The 17,368-nt window shown below is 31.7% G+C and overlaps 1 protein-coding gene across 5 annotated transcripts in view; it reads right to left on the reverse strand.

The window, feature by feature from the left end:
* Positions 1 to 1,518: 1,518 nt before the first annotated feature.
* The window catches only part of LOC107438548 (mucin-3A), a 138,190-nt gene continuing 122,340 nt past the window's right edge, over positions 1,519 to 17,368 (reverse strand). For all 5 annotated transcript variants that reach the window (XM_071177640.1, XM_043039615.2, XM_043039616.2 and 2 more), the window contains 7 exons: positions 16,342 to 16,625; positions 15,540 to 15,685; positions 11,797 to 14,305; positions 10,466 to 10,649; positions 7,707 to 7,978; positions 5,380 to 5,522; positions 1,519 to 4,315 (listed from right to left, as the gene is read on the reverse strand). In XM_071177640.1, the coding sequence (XP_071033741.1) occupies positions 4,151 to 4,315; positions 5,380 to 5,522; positions 7,707 to 7,978; positions 10,466 to 10,649; positions 11,797 to 14,305; positions 15,540 to 15,685; positions 16,342 to 16,625 (3,703 nt within the window). In that variant the 3' untranslated portion in view covers positions 1,519 to 4,150. The remainder of the gene's footprint in view (positions 4,316 to 5,379; positions 5,523 to 7,706; positions 7,979 to 10,465; positions 10,650 to 11,796; positions 14,306 to 15,539; positions 15,686 to 16,341; positions 16,626 to 17,368) is intronic.

Here is a 17,368-nt window from a genome sequence, read left to right on the forward strand (position 1 = left end):
CCCCCCCCCACCAAGACAAATTTTAGATACCAAAGTTTGAGAAAAAAAAATTTCTTGATAAATCCTCTATTTCTCATGGATACAAATGTACATTTAATCAAAAAAGCAACTTAAAAGATATCTCCCAATGAAATAGAATATGTCAAAGCAATAAACTATCAGAAAAACTAAAACTTTTCTAACTAAATGGGGAAAAAATGTGTACATTAATTAATGAATAACTTAAACAATATTAAAATCCATCTTCAACTAAATTTCTATAGTTTTAAAGCAAACTATCAAATACTTCTTAACCAACACTTAATGGTATGTTAACTACCTAGAATTTCATCTTTATTGCTTTCATACAATTAAAAAATATGTAAATTTTAAGTTTGTGTAGGCAATTCATTCATATAATTTTCTAGCAAAAGCATTTATAAAATGTAAATAAAAACGAGAAATACATTTCTGACACTCAATTGTTCTCTAAACGAGTTGCCTCATAACACTGATCACTGCAGATATAAATCTATAGTACATATTAATCTCACCTAGCACCAGTCTCAAAAGTTCATTGATCACAGATCGCAGCATTCAAGAGCTCATCGATTACTAGTAGCACTATTCATGAGCATAAAATCATCAAGAGGGAATAAATTCACTTTCATTTTTTTTTTTTTTCGTTATTGATTTGTTGGATTGTTACTTAGTTCAGCATGGTAGTAATCTGTACAGCTTACAAACTGCATTTGATATTGGGACTTGTATTGGGATTAAGTGGGGGCAAGCAAGATTTTAGAGTAAAGATTGCTGACAACTGTGGCTTAGGACATTCTATTTTTATAATTCTGTCACGGACACCTCTTCAGCATGTGATATTACACATGCCAATTGCAAATTTTAATGCTTATTTAGAATTTAATAATAACGGTTAGAAGATTTTTTAATTTTAAGGTACTAAAAAAATTTATGTTTACTCTTGTTATTAAATAAAATAAGTAATTTTTTAAAATTTTGCAATAAATTATTTTTGGATAAGGAAGTTTTGCATTTGATTTAATTTTTGATTCGAATTTTGATAATTTTTACTTAGATGGGCAAATATTTTGATATATTAAATTCCGATTTTACAATAATAATCATTAAATGATCATGTTGGAGTCATAGACAAGCTTGCGCTTATGAAGATAGTATTCCTTTTCTTTTTATAAAATGAAAGTATATATATGTATATATATATATCAGTAGAGCACTAAAAATTGACAAAAAAGCTTCTTCTAGGATGCGAAAATTATATATATATGTCGGAGCCCTTTTAGTTTTAATGTAATATAGTGTAAACTTAAACAGTTAATACGTGTAACTTGAGTTATAAATCAATACATTGGATGCATGCATCTGTAAACAATCTTTGTTAAAATATAGATATTTATAAACATAATTATTTATGTCATTGCTATCAAGTTCGTTTAATGAGAAGAGGTTCATCTGAAAGAATAACATGATTAAACACAATTGAGATAATTAGACGTATCATTGACTAGGTGAAAAAGCATTATTTATTGACTGTGATTTGATGATTTAAAGCATTTTCAACAAAATCCTCAGGAATTTAACAATTTCTTAGAATCCAACAATGGCACATAAACATCACTTATAAATATACAATAAAAAAAAACTTTTCATCTTTTCAATTTGCATGCAACAAGTAATTACATAACATACCATAATACGAAGCAGTGTGTTCAAAGCTGACAACAAAAGAGTATTTACATAACAGCTCTTTAAAAAAAGGAAAGATTTAAACAAAATTATTCTCAAAGAAATGTATATTATATAGATGCTATTAGCAAGCAGCAATTCATAAAATGAATTAATGAAAGTATGTTAGTCTGATGAGAACAATGAAAGTTAACCCTTGAAGACTCCCAAAACAGATAATTCGTGTACTTTTTAAAATAGTAACAAAATAGTATATGACGTTTGTGAGCAACACCTTTCAAACAAAACTAAACATATTCAACAGAGTACATGCATTTATATGTGTACAATAATAAGAAATAATAATGACTAAATAATTATGTAGTGAGCAAGTATGTGAATGAGCTGTACATAAGAATGATGAAACAATAACTAGTTAACTACATGCAATTTTGTAAAAATAATTTAAAATTTGTTAATAACCTAATGATTTTCCTGTTAACCAATTCATTATTTTAGTTACCGTCTAACATAGTTAATACAAGAACAAGGTTAATACATGATAATGGAAATGGCAGGCAATAATATATGAAAAATAATTTAAAATTGGTTAATAACCTAATAATTTTTTGTTAATAGGTTTATTTTAGTTGCTGTCCTTATAGTTAATTTATGAATATAATTAATACAAGATGATGGAAAGGACAAGCAATAATCTGTGAAAATAATTTTAAATTGGTTAATAACTGAACGATTTTCCTATTGTTTAATTAACTCATTGTTTTCATAATTTCTAGCATAGTTAATACAAGAACATGATTAATCTTGTAGTAAGATAATAAAAACAACAAGCAATTATATCAGAAAATAATTTTAAATTAGTTACTAACCCAAAGATTTTCCTATTAATCATTTAAATAACTGTTTTAATAGTTATTGTTCAATTTAGTTAATAAATGTACATGGTTATTACAAGATAATGAAAAAAACATATATGTATATATTTGGTGAAAATATTTTAAAATTATTCAATGACATAATGGTTTTACTTGTTATTTATTTTTAACAGTTCTTTAATACAGTTATTACAAGATTGTGGTTAATATTAAAAAACATTAAAGATGTCTCCTAAAGATGTGTAGAAGCTATGTGTGTCTCCTTCTTTCATTTATGCTATGGTTCCTCAGTTTCTTTAGAAACATTGCTTGTATTTCAGTTGTAATAGCATTTTAGAAGAAGAAATGCATAGAAAAAACATATTGTTTTTAAACCCTATTGAATTTTATCCACACTTATCTAATAATTATGGGAATTAGAGTGTTTTAATTGACTGATTTATTGTGAAACAGTGATAAGCCTCACGCAAAGGAGAAATCGTGCATGTCAAAGGTTTGAAAACAAATTTTCCTTAAAAAATAGACATAATTTTAGGGGAATGTATTAGACAGAAAATTAATTGAAATATTTCATTATCACTGATAAAATAAATTTCCAAACTTAACAGAGAAAAAAAAAAACTGACTCGTTATGGTCGCAGAATATGTCCTTCAGTTGTAATTATAGAACATTAAAGTTAACACATGTAAATAAAATGAACGAAATACATTCATTATAATTAAATAATACTTTAAAGTTATTTTAAATAGTAGTTCAACTACACTACAGTAAATGTCTTATTAAAATGCAATAAGGTTGCTTTAACATTTAAAGCAACAAAATTCATGTATTTAGTATACACATATAATAAAGATAAAAGTTAGAAATTTTTTTAAGTGAACTTTTTGATGTTTCATAGCTTCCTAGAAAACTTTAGCTTATTGAAAAACAAACGCACATACATAAATAATTAAAAGAAACTAAACTGCAGAAAAATACAGCAAAAGATTTTTTTTAAAAAAAAAAAGAAAGGAAAAACTTTTTACAGTAAAATTGATAGTGACCTACTTCGTATAAAGTTCATACTAGGTAATATATACACAAGCTGATTTTTTTTTAAAAAAGTAAAAAATCATTTCAAAATTTATTAAATTACTATCTTTGTCTTACATTCAACATCACAGATGAAACGTTTACATGGACGGATGATACAGCTGCTTGAAATTAGACGTATCACTACAGAAACTGCAGAGGACTAGTTTAACTGCAATTTTAACTTCTCTTGGATACTGATGTGAAAATTTGGAGAAAGAGTGCATATCTGTTTCTTCACAAGTTTTCGCAGATCCAAACGTTTTCAATTCTCAGCGGGGGAAAAAAATCACAGCTTCTTAAAAAAAAAATTATTAAAAATGTCTTCCTAATACAATAGTGACAATCTCACAATCGAATGGAGATTCTTGATTGTATATTTTTAATATCTTGTTTCACAATAGTAAAAACACAAAAAAAAAGAAAAAAAATCTTTGAAATATTATCACAAATTAGAAATTCTTGACTTAATTCTTTTTTCAAAAATTTTTCGAAGCACTTAGAGATTTTTGTCTCCTACGTATCCCATGATCCAACTTTTTGCACTAGATATGCTGTTATATACAGCAGGCTGAACAATATCACATGGTCCTGGAAAATCCAAAATACCTTTCAATTCCCAATGCTTGTTGTTGAGACAAAACAGTGGTGAACCGTAATCCATCTAAAAACCATAAAATAATTTTTAAATTTTGAAAATTAAGGATCATTTTATTCATTTGAAATTTAAAAATATCACCTCTACATACTGGAATAAAAATGTATAAGCAAGCAAATTTCGTATAAGGTTATAGTAATAAATTACATAAAAAATTTTTTTTGTTAGTATAAAAAAAAATGAGTGAACAATAAAAGCTCAATGTCACTAGAGTGGCATACAACAAAAAATTTGCTATTAGGACAAGTGAGCTGCAATTGTTCATTGATTAAAGGCACTGAACTGTTATTGCAAAGAACAGGTCTTATATTGCCTTGAGAATGTACTTGTTTCCATACAAGAAAAAATTTGTATAAGGTTATAGCAATAAATTACATAAATTTTTTTTTGTTAGTATAAAAAAAAATAGGAACAATAAAAGCTCAATGTTACTAGAGTGGCATACAGCAAAAAGTTTGCTATTAGGACAAGTGAGCCGCAATAATTCATTGATTAAAGGCACTGAACTGTTATTGCAAAGAACAATTTATATTGCAAAGGACAGGCCTTTTATATTGCCGTGAGAATGTACTTGTTTCCATACAAGCAAATTTTGTATAAGATCATAGTAATAAATTCCATAAAAAAATTTTTTGTTAGTATAAAAAAAATGAGTGAACAATAAAAGCTCAATGTCACTAGAGTGGCATACAACAAAAAGTTTGCTATTAGCACAAGTGAGCCGCAATTGTTCATTGATTAAAGACATTGAACTGTTATTGCAAAGGACTGGGTTTCGATCCTCAATGCCAGCTTGAGGCTTACTTAGCACCGGTTTGTACAGAATGCTGATCACAATTATGCCCTTGATCTTGAAATCATGGAGCCTTAGCCCAACTTGGGCTCACAGCATGTAAATTATTTGTTTATAGCGAGTTAAGAATAACTTTCTCTTCGTTATTGTAGCATATTTTAGACTTTTGCAGACTTCTAATTTTGCTCAGTAACTGATCACAAAATTAAATTTAAAAAATAATACTAATATGCAGTAGTGTTATTTCATTAGACTATGCAATGTTTTAACAACTTACTTGACATGTTGGATAACTGCTGTTTTCATGACTGGCACATATCAGTGTGTCCAACAGCAAACCATTATAATTTGCAGTGTTGTTGCATTCACTTTGTGGAATGACAGTGACTGGAACTGAATAAAATTCCTCCTCTTTCTCGTCTATTAGTCAAAGAAATAAAAGTATTATCATTAAAGATATGTAATATTTTTAAATTACTTTTATTTGTTGTTAATTTGTCACAAAATTTTTAAGATGTCAATTATAATATCACTTGTTATTTTTTGTAGTTAATTATGAGGAAATAATTCTTCATTTCAAATGTCCTTTTAAATTGAAGATTGAATTGGTTTTTAAAAAAAATTATTTGAATTTCTTGTTTTTAGGTCCCACAATTTTAACTAACACCTCGCATAATTGATGACGGCATACTTCTAGGCTATAACATGTAAGTGATTATTATTTTACTTGAAAAACGTAACACTAAAAAATGTATGTTTTGTCCATTAGAAATTTTTTTTATTACATTTCTAAAACAAATTTCGCTAAAATTAAATGTAAAACAGGCTATTAACCAAAACAACTTCAAACCATTAAAATAATCATTGACAGTGTGTAATTAGACTATAGTAATGATTATGATTTTAATTAATTTAATCTAAATTCAGTGAGACGACATTGCAGTAATAATAACTACCTTTTGATATAGTTACAATATTTTATGGACCTCAAAGAATAATGCATTTACTGTGGTAAATGCTTAGATCTATATCTGTGTAAGTAGTATAACAAATGTGCTTTTTCCAAAGATTTTTCGAGTGAAACAAATATCCAGTTGTATTATTTAAAGAATTTTCTTTGTAAACCTGTCACGGTCTCTCCAATAGAAAGCTATAAAACTATCTGCATATTAAGGAAATTTTAAGTTTGAACTGCAACTAGCTCAGACTGGTTGCTTATCTTCCAGCTGTTTTCTTTTTTTCTGACGGCAGGCGCTGAACTTTAACGTTCTTCGCCTAGGAAGATACCGGAAGTGTTACTCGTTTAGCGTTACCCAGTGGGCACCATTTTTTTTTATTACGTCCATCATTTGCTCTTTCGAGCATGAGAAGTCTTGCAGTCCAATATAATAAAGAAATATCTCCAGGGGCGGAGAACGTCTTGAAACTAGAAGAATTGCGGGCCTTCTGGAGGGCAGAGCAGTTCCATAGATGCCCGCCATTCATACGGGCCCTATTTATTCATAGATAAAGACGAAGGCTGTAACAGATAGAGCGTTATCCAGAGTGCACCACGAGTGGGCACCTGTGAACCTAAGTCATGGAGGCGAGCAGCATTACCCACGCCTCACTGCAACAGATACCCGTTTTATAGGTGGGCCACATCCATACATGACACAGTAGAGAACAACACAGAGAGAAACATCCATGCCCTGTCGGGTGGTTAGCGTGCCTGACTGCGCAGCCATTGGCTTCGCAGTCAGGCACGCTAACCAGCCGACCATCTGGCCGGCTAATCCTCCAGCTGTGGTTGGGCCTGCTTCGGAAATAAGCATTGCATTGAGCAATAACTTGTATACCACTCTATTTCATATGATAGTTTTGTTTTATTTTTTAACTGTGGAGGAGCAGTCCGGTGTATAGTTTAACTAGGATTTATTGATTGTTACTTAATTAGTTAAAGTTAATTTTCTTACCGTGCAGAACACATTACCACCCTATCTCATTGATTTCAAAGTTGTTTAGACTAAAATCTGAGACTTCTTTGGCCTACTACTGTCTGCTGCGATAGTGTTTTTTAAACAAACAAATGCTCAATTTGATGACTTGGTAATTTTAACTCAATTTAAAAGGAGAGGTATTCTATCAGAGCAAATTTGCGTGAACTCGATGGTAATAGTACAAATGACCCATGATTCATTTTCTAAGAATATTTAAAAGTATTAATGTGATTGAGCTTTTTGGGAGTAGTATATAAATAAGTCATAGTTGGGATATGAACCTAAGAACTCGGAAGCAAATTTTCTATCTGCTATTCAACTGACACAATGAAACATTCAAGTATTTCTTTCATTTTCGTCCTAGAAGGAACAAAATTCAAAGAATGTTTATAGGTATTATAATAAGAACCCGTAGTTTAAATATTTAATAATCTTTGTTAAATTGTTCTACCATAAAGGGCTCAACTTCGCACGCTAGTCGTCCTCTAAAAAGAGGATCAAAATTGTGATGGCAAGTCATGCTTCAGAGATGTTCCCAGATCGCCTTAGGTCTAATGCGACATAAATAAAGCATTACTAATGCTTAAATATTTAATTAATTTGAATGATAATTAAGTAATATTACCTGAGGGAACCTGACTCCATCCCGTGGTAAAGCATTGCTCTTGCAGATCCATGTCTTCTGCTAAACAAGCAGTTTGCGAATACCTAGTCATTCGTATTGTATCCTTCACTTTTACGAGAGCTAGATTGTGCTCTTGGAACATCAACACCATTCCGACATCAACGTGTGGAATAATCTCACTTATAAGATGAGTTTGTTGTCCAGTCACATTCGTTATTGAGTCATATAAGCCAGCAATAAAAGACCATTTATCAGGATTCAGTGTTTCGTCCCTGAAAATTATGACAGAATTAGTTATTTCAGTTTGATACATTTTATTTTGTGTATAAAGTACTTCACATATGGCTTACTTGAGTCATCCAGGCGAAATGAAGCATGCAAAAATAAAGTATGTGGTTATTTCAAAGTTATCATGACCAACAGTGGAATATCTCGTGAAATGAACAATTTTGTAATGAAATTGATTTCTTTAATGATTTTTTTTAAAACGAGGATTGATTATAAATGACCTAATGTAATTAGTTAGCATAATTTTAAGCAATATTTAGCAAATTATAAAAATGATGTCCCTTTCAGAATTGCAATTTTTATCACGACTACATGGTAATTATCAAAAGGAATTTTGCATTAAATTGTAACAATAATAAAATGATAATTAACGACTTGTTAATATAACAAATTTGTCTGTCTGTATTAAGAAATCCCCTTGCTATTCTTCTAATGTGGTGGCGGGGACTGTGGATACGAGGTTGAGCGATTTCAAGTATAGTTTGTCTAAGTTAAGAACTCCTCCCGCCACAAAGTCTGAAGCCGTCTGGCGCTATGGAACCAAGAATGGCGCATTTTAAAGAGGGTAGCTTCACTCTAGGTCTGACACAACAGACCGAAAAGATTTCTCTTCCCGACCCGAAACCGCTTCAAAACAGGGACCCGCACCCCTACTTGAAATAGCCATACCTCGTTACCATAGTCACTGCCACAGGTCCAAACGAATGTCTGGAGGAGTTTTTATTTTAGGCAAACTATAGGGAAGTTGGCTCAATATTTAGGACAGGTTTTTACTCCTCGGCGAGAGTATAAGAATAATTTTTCTTCAGTCTATACTAAAGCTTCCCTCTTTAAAATGCTCTATTTCTTGTTTCCATTGCAGCAGACTGCCTTAGACTTAGTGGCAAATTGAGTTTTTTTATATAGACTAACTTTAAATTAACGAAAACAAAATTATGCATATTTTTTTTTGAATCGAATTTCTGTGTATATTTTTTCCCCAATGAAATGAAAATTCATATTTTTTTTTCTTTTTAAATAGTGATTAAGGTAGTGAAATTACTTTGATTAATATACATATTTCCTTAATAATTTCTGGAACATTCACATCAGCGAAATGTAAAAATTTATAATTCCATAAGGTCTCAAAGACTTTTAATTATAATGAAATAAATTATATTCATAAGCTGAAAACAAATTTAAATAATAAACTATTACAGTAAGTTAAAATTTTAAAAATTTACGAGAATTATAAATTATTTCTAAAATTAGTAATTACAAAACAAACGCTCACCAACCCCCGGAATTGCTTTCGCAGTTCATTTCGGATTGCTTCGCAATCCGATGCTCGCTTTGCTCGCTCATTGGATACGTTCTTAACGTCTAGCTTTTGNACTGTTGTGAAAAGAATCTTATTTAGTTGTACAAAGTACTTCAGCCAAAATTTGGGAGCCACGTAAGAGAATTATATATAATAGATTTCCAAAATTAGTAATTACAAAACAAATATTATTAACAATACCAATGTTTTTTTTTTCATACATAGTGGAGTACCATATTCAATTTGAGTAAATTAATATAATTAAAATTATCGAAGTAAATTTAGCGTAATTATGATTAATGCTACCATTTCTGAAATTCCATATAATACAATTAGTTGCATAGGTTATTGATTTAAAGAAAATTTATTTATTTTTTAGTATTAAAATTTTTTTATTTATGGAGGATTTAATCAGATTCAAAAAATCTAAAGAGGATAAATCGGCATGATGAATAATTAATTTTTCAATGTATCTAAAATAAAAGCTTTAAATTCAAATTTGTTAGTGAGTTTGTTTAGTGAGTGCAAGTGAAATTTTCGTGAATTCAAAGAAAATAAATAAGCTTTAAGGTGTATGAAAACAATAGGACGTTGCTTACAAACTTTTTTTTTTAATTGCAAACCTCCTTATTTGAAGATCTTGCAGAAAATGAATTAATATTCAATTTTTATCTGAAAATCTGAGCTCTTTTAAGAGGACGACGCTGTACTACAACTAAAACTTTTTAACGCCAATTTTCTTTCACCACCATAAGTAATTTAACGTTTATAGTATAAAAAAAACAAATTCAGACAAACCTAGAATAAACCATGAAGTTTCATGAAGCTGAAAAGAAATTTTCAAAATATCAAAATAACGCAAATCACGAGGAGATAACTTAGCATTACGCAAAAGTTCTCTTCCAGTAATTTGTTTGCATTTTGTTATAAATTTTTTTTTTTTAAGCAATTGAAACTTCTTGGCTTATTCTATGTTTGTCTGAACTCGCTTTTTCTTTACTTTAAATTAGTTAAATGAGAGGAAATAGAAGTAGCAATGTAAAGTTTTTCCTGAGGTATGGAGTCCTCTTTACACATAAACTCTTCAAATTGTAAGATATACAAATTCTAAGATTATATTCATTCATAAATTATAACCATAAATAATAAAGCCAAATATTAAATAACTTACGCATATGTTAGGCAATTCAATGATGCCAGAACATATTGTGAAGACAAAATTGTAGCTGCACATATCTTTGGTTGAGATACTAGTTGCAAGTATCCTAGAGCCGGCCATTCTTCATAAAACTTTGTGTTGTTATAATTTGTTTCATTATAAACATGATTCCATTGTCCACATTTTCCTGTGAAATCTGTTTTAAGATATAATCTCATTAAAAGTAATATTGAAAATTAATGTTTACATATGGTATAATTAATCTTAAGTAACTGAACTAAAGTAATTTTTAATATGAAATTGAATAGTTTCATGATTTTACGTAATTAAGTCGACTCACCTCAATGCAGTAATAACAATCGCCAATTGTACTGTCAGTATTAAAATGGAAATCAGTAGATTATTATAGAGCAATATTTTTTGTTTTTAATTTACCTATTTTATTCTTGTTATGTGAATAGTTCGATAAAATTACTATTAGGAAGCATATTTTATAGAACATTTATTTTTTATTCATAAAATTAACCATGTATCTCTATTTGGTTAAGTTTTCGCTAATCAGATTAATTTTGATTCGAGTCGATTAATTTTGTTCCGCAGTGGGCTGATCGTAAAGAGACGGTTCCCGGTAGAACACCGAAGTCAAACATCACTAGCTGCGGTCAGTAAGTGGGTGGGTGACCACTTTGATCAGCCTGCGTAGGGACCGAAGGTGCGTGGTATCGGTCCTCGTTAAACTGTTCTACTGTAAAGTGCTCGACTTCACGCGCAGGTCGTCGGGCTACCAAAGCAGGGGAGCCATCCCCTCTACAGAGGATCAAAATTGCGTTGGCATGTCTTCGAATCATCCTCAGGGATGTTTCCCAAACCGGCGCCAATAGCCCATTGTGCAGCTCTAGTACGACGTAAATTAAGTACCTACCTTTGAGTATACTAACTATAGATTTATATTGACTAATACTCTATATACAATTATAGTTTGTATTATTTGATGTGATTATTTGCAATGAAGAATATATAATGCTATATGATTTAAACCGATAGAGCGACTTATTCTAATTCAAAAAAACCACAACTGGACATTTCTATATCCATATACTAGACAAAAAGCGTTATGAACAGACATTGTCCAGTCATAAATAAGCGTTCAAGAAGAATAAGAGTTTAAGAACATTAGCTTCTTCTTGGAAAGAGGAAATACCTTTAGTTTATGTTCTAAGAGAAAGTGCAACTGTTTTACAAGATACTGATATAAAACTATTTATCTGAAATGATTATTACTATTCTAATAAACCAAAAATGATAAAAAAAAAATAATTTAATATTTTAAATGAAGAACTTACTTGTTTCACTTTCTTCTTCATCTATCGTTAGTTTTTCAGAGAGTAAATGAAGTAATAATGATTCATTATTACTCCTTGGCATTGCTTTATCGATGTATTCAATGTCTGGAATAGTTATTGGATTCGATGTTGTCAAGATGGATTTATTTTCTTGGAAATTATTTATTGGCATCTCTGTAAAAGTGATCAACGGAGAAGGAGTAGTTATATTTCGGACTATATTTACAAATGTAGTTATCTGTGTTTTTTCTTCTGTAACAGTACTTTCTTTGGTATCTGCTACAGTTGTTTCCCCATTTCTTAACGAATCATTACTTCTTGTTGTTTCTCTTCCAATCATTGAAAAGTTTCCTTCAATAAGCTGTGTGGTTGTAAAATCTGTCTCATTGGGTGATTCTGTTGTTGGTAAAGTTGTTTCTCCTAATTGAGTCTCTGTTTCATTTAGTAGCCTTGCAAATTCGGGCTGGCGGCCATAATGATTCTTTTCTGTTACAGTAATTTCATAATTTGAAACGGTATGCGTTTCTGCTACAGTTGTCTCATAATCTGTTACTGCATGCGTTCCTGCTACAGTGGTTTCATAATCTGTCACTGGATGTGTTTCTGATTCCAAAACACCCACTGTTGTTTCGATTCCTTCGCTTAATGTCGTAAAATTATCAGCAGAAGTTGAAATTTCTGTATTTGGAGAAGTAACAGCATTAACCTGAGTCTCAGCAGCACTTGTTATCTCAGTTGGTGTTTGTTTTCTTTCATTTCCTTGCAAAGATTCTACTGTAGTGAGTGTAGGTTGAGAAACTTTCTTTGTAACTTCAGTTGTGTCAAACATCGGTAAAATAGTCGGATTAGTCACTGTGTCATAAACTGTTGTTTCGGCTTCCATTTCATTCATATTTGTAGTGGTTTCAAACTGGGGTACGAATGTCGTTTCTTTATCATAAGGAAGGCTAGTTGTTTTTGCTTCGCTTAAAGTTGTGGCATGATATGATTGTGGTGTATGTTTGTAAATTTCTGGTGTAGTGGTTTTATCTGTTTCACCAATACCTGGTATTGTTGTTGCTTCTTCAGGTTTTTCATTTTCATTTCCCTGTGTTGTTGTATGCTCTTTAATGGCATAGCCTTCGCCAGTATTTAGTTTTTCTGTCATTGGTGGTGTTAAGTCTGTCAAATTGCCATCATTGATTGTGACTTCCGTAACTGGGCTTGTCCTTACATCATAAATTATGTCAGATATATTATGAGATTCATCTAAATTTCTGCTTCGTGATAAATGCTCTTTATAGACAGCAGTGCTTTCTAGATTGGCAATGCGAGCAGGAGACTCTACGCGAATGCCATCTTTGCTTGTAAACACATCAATAGCTAAGTCCTCATCTGGTTCTACATCGAAGATGAATGTTTCAGTCTCCGATGCTTCAGTTGTTGTCATATCTGTATCAATAAGCGTGGTAGATTCTTCTAACATGTCTGAATAATTAGTATTTAAAGTGGTAGACTCAACATTCATTTCAGTGAAATCGGATATAGTGGTCAATGTATTGTTGGAAGATGATGATAAAGTTGTAGAGTTCATTTCAGCTGTTACGGTCTTGTTAAGCGTAGGTAGCTCTAGAACTTTCGCGAAAGGCACCTCTGTAAAATTATTACTTGTAAAATTAGCATCGAATTCAGTTTCTACGGGTTCTGTGGCAGTGATAGATTCCATATCGGTTGGGAATTCAGTAGTTTCAGCCTCTAGTACTAATGCGCCTGTGTTATTGTGAGTGATTTCAGTCGTTTCTGTTTCAGCAGGAAGAGTTGTGGCTTCAGCTGTAAGAGTCTGCGTTACATTTTCAAAAAATTCGCTTTCTGACGTGTTAGTTTTTTCAAACTCATCCATCAAAGTGGTATTTTCACTGAAGTTACTGTGTGTGGCAACCGCGTATTCTTCTTTTAATACTTGTGGGGATAAAGTTGTCATCTCTTCAACTTCCGATTTGAACGCCTCATCTGAAATTGTCGTATGGGTTTCGTTAGTCTCATTCACTTCAAGAGTGTGAGTTGGTGGCGTGAAAACTTCTTCTCCTCTCACTTCTTCAATAAATGTTGGAGTTAACATTGTTACATTCTCAAAGAATGTTTCAGTTGCATTTAATTCAGATAATGTGGTAAAATCAGTGGGAATTTCTGATTCGGTTGTGTTGTAATCTTCTGTATCGTTCATGGCAACAGTTTCTGGGAATTCTGTAGTTGTGAGAGCTTCTGTCGTTGTGTATATAACCGTAGTTGTTTCAGGTATGGTTGGACTTGGGGTAGTGGGTGGTATGATAACATAAATATTACTATCATATGGAATTTCGTACTGCTTTTGCCCTGTCACTTGATCAATATATTTCCTCATAGAGAAAAGGTTAGAGAAGACAGCTGGATGTTTACTGTATACCTCACAGTATCTTTGATATGTAAGCATACCAGCGAGGAACCATTTGTTGATGCCAGTTAAGCACATTAGTGGAGTACCTTCATCATTCTAAATAATATATAAAAAATAAACATATTAATATATATTTTGTAAAATTTATTTAAATGAAAACATAGTTTAATGCAAGCTTTTATTATAATAAAATTACTATTTAAGTTATATAAGTACGTTGATTTTATGTTTTACTTAGATGATGTGAAAAAAACGTGAATTAAACGTAAATGAAAGTAATTGACACACTAAAGTTTCGGTTCAAAAACAAGAACCTTGCTCAATGCCTACTTACTTATGTTACGGCCAAAGCCCGAAGTCGGCCAGATCGCGAATTGGCCGAGGGTGGCTGGCCAATGACCGATCGTTTCTTGATTTCAGGAATTGGCCGGATATAATTACATTTATTCGATGATATAATTACATTTATTCGATATTTTAATACTTACTAACGATAGACTACATTTATTCAATATTTTAATACTTATTGACGATAGATTTCATTTATTCGATATTTTAATGCTTACTGACGATAGACTAAAAGATAAATACCTGGCAAATGCATACCGTGCAGTGACACTGAACCTTAAAAAAACATCAGTGTAGGATATACCAGGCAGTGGCACTGAATCTTAAAATATCAGTGTAGGGTATACCGGACAGTGGCACTGAACCCTAAAAAACATCAGTGTAGCTCATACCGGGCAGTGACACTTGACCTTCAAAAAGCATCAGTGTAGGATATACCGGGCAGTGGCTCCTAACTAGACCTAGTATGACTAGACCTTTGGTAAATGTCCGAAATATATACTAGGTCTAGTTAAGTGCCACTGCCCGATATACATTTGCCCGGGCATTCTTGAATGAGCACATCGCGTTTTGGCCTGAACATCGTGGCCACTTCGCGAAATGGCCGATCAATTATTTCGCACTTTGGCAGATCTGGCCGGCCAATTCGCGAAGTGGCCGAGCTTCGGGCTTTGGCGTGTGACATATATATATATANAAAAAAAGGGGGGAGGGGAGAATAATAAGTAAAAAATAACAAACAAAGGTTTATATATATATATATATATATAAATTAAAAAAAAAACAACATTTTTTTTTATCTGCAAAACAACAAGTCCATCGACAAAAAAGGTCGGTCAAAAGTATGTTTGACATTATCTTCTACCGTCGATACCTCGCTCACGGGTGAGTTTAGTCGTGTGAGAAGAGGCCTCTTAACTTAGAACGATCGATTTGTGTAATTTTGCGAGACAGGTAACGAATAATTAGTGAAATGACTTACGTCGCAAATGGTATGTCCTTCGCTGCTTTGTGTACAGAGCATTCTTTGATTCACTGAGTTGTTGTAATGATCAAAGGTATTGCAGTTTTTCCTGTCTATTATCTGCAGGGCCAAACTATTGATGGACAAGACAGGTGGTGGAAGAGCTGAAAAAGAAAATTTCATTAAACAAAATGCATGTTTAACTCTCTTTTTTTTCTAGCATTTTTTCGTTCAAATGCACTATAACCTAGATCGTGCTAACCAAAAGAATACTAATATCCATATAATGATATCATACAATATCAGACAGATATTACAATATCCAAGCGGTATTATTAAGAGGGAGCTATGCAGCGGGATAAACTCTTTATGGTGAATTTGGTTTCATCTACATTGGCATTTTGAAATTTAAGGAAAAGAAAAAGTGAGTCCAAGTTAAACTAGAGTAAACCATAAAGTTTTAAATGCTGGAAAAATGTTTGAAAAATATTAAAATGTGAAGTAATTATGACTGGATTACTTTTTCCCTGCGTAATCCTGAGTGATCTTATTACCATTATTTGTTTGCGCAATATTTTGAAGAAAAAAATAATAACTTTGGTATTCGAAACCTCATGGTTTATTCTAGGTTTACCTAAAAATCACTTTTTTTCCCCACTTTGATTATACGATTTTATGGTTCAACTTGAATGAGAATGAAAACATGGTTCAGTTTAGCAATTCATTAAGGTTGCAACTAAGTTTCACCGTATCGTATTATGGTTTAAAGTACTAATATTATGGTATCTGCTTTAGTGGAGCAGGCAAGGTATGTACTCACCTCGTGGTTTTTCTGTTCCCAAAACTCCTGAAAAGCAAGTAATTCCAGGTGGAACTTGTTCTTCAGGGGGACATATAGCTCCGATTTTATCGCTTACAAAAACGAGAGCATGCTTGAGTCGAACCAAAGCTACATCGTAATCTCTCAAGATGAGGGATCTGAATTTTGAGGAGTGAGGATGCAGTATCATTCTGAGAACTTCATGGTTCTGAGCTAAACCTGATTCTGTATTTTGTCCGATGTTAGTTCGAACGTACCAGTCAGATCCGTTGAACGGGTTTTTGCTGCAAAAAAATAAAATAAAATAAATAAATAAATATTAATTTTTTTTTAAAAATGTAAAATGGAAATTCCGCAGAATTAGGATTCTAAAAGTGACAATTGCGATATTCCTGGGTTTTGCCATTTTGAGAAGTGGGGTACTTCATTAGAATTGGAAATTGAGGTTTCAGTTTACTCTCAGTTATTTTTGATGGCGACTTGAATCCAGCCCAGATACAGATCGATGGGTACAAGCTTATCGGGGAGAGAAGGCCGCAAGTACGCAAAAGGTGACCAAATTTTGTGATCATCTTGCCGTTGGTCTTGGAATTGGGGAGCTTTAATCTTCCAATGACGCCTGATCAAAAACGGGGGCTGTTGTGGGAATGCGGTTTTCTGCAAAATTGATCGTTAATAAAGCAAATTCCGCAGCAAAATAATAAAACAATTCACTTATTTGTATTTAAAATATTTGGTTATCTTAAATTGAGTTTCTAACAACATTTTGAAATTGTTGGAGAAAAAAGAAACGTGAAGTACTTGTTTAAAATTACGCAAGGCAAAAACTCACATTGAAAAAGATACAGAGTCAAAAAAAATATTCAGAAATTTTGCATCTACTGATTTTATTTCCTAGAATCCGAGCACAAGTAACTTCAGGTTGTAGTTTCTTTTATTCTTAATAATATTATCAGAATTCGTTTATAATTTATTTATTTAATTATATAAATACACTTCTCGGAAACTAGCATATTGTGTCAGAATA

This window comes from Parasteatoda tepidariorum, chromosome 2, assembly GCF_043381705.1.
Source record: "Parasteatoda tepidariorum isolate YZ-2023 chromosome 2, CAS_Ptep_4.0, whole genome shotgun sequence".
NCBI classification, from domain to species: domain Eukaryota; kingdom Metazoa; phylum Arthropoda; class Arachnida; order Araneae; family Theridiidae; genus Parasteatoda; species Parasteatoda tepidariorum.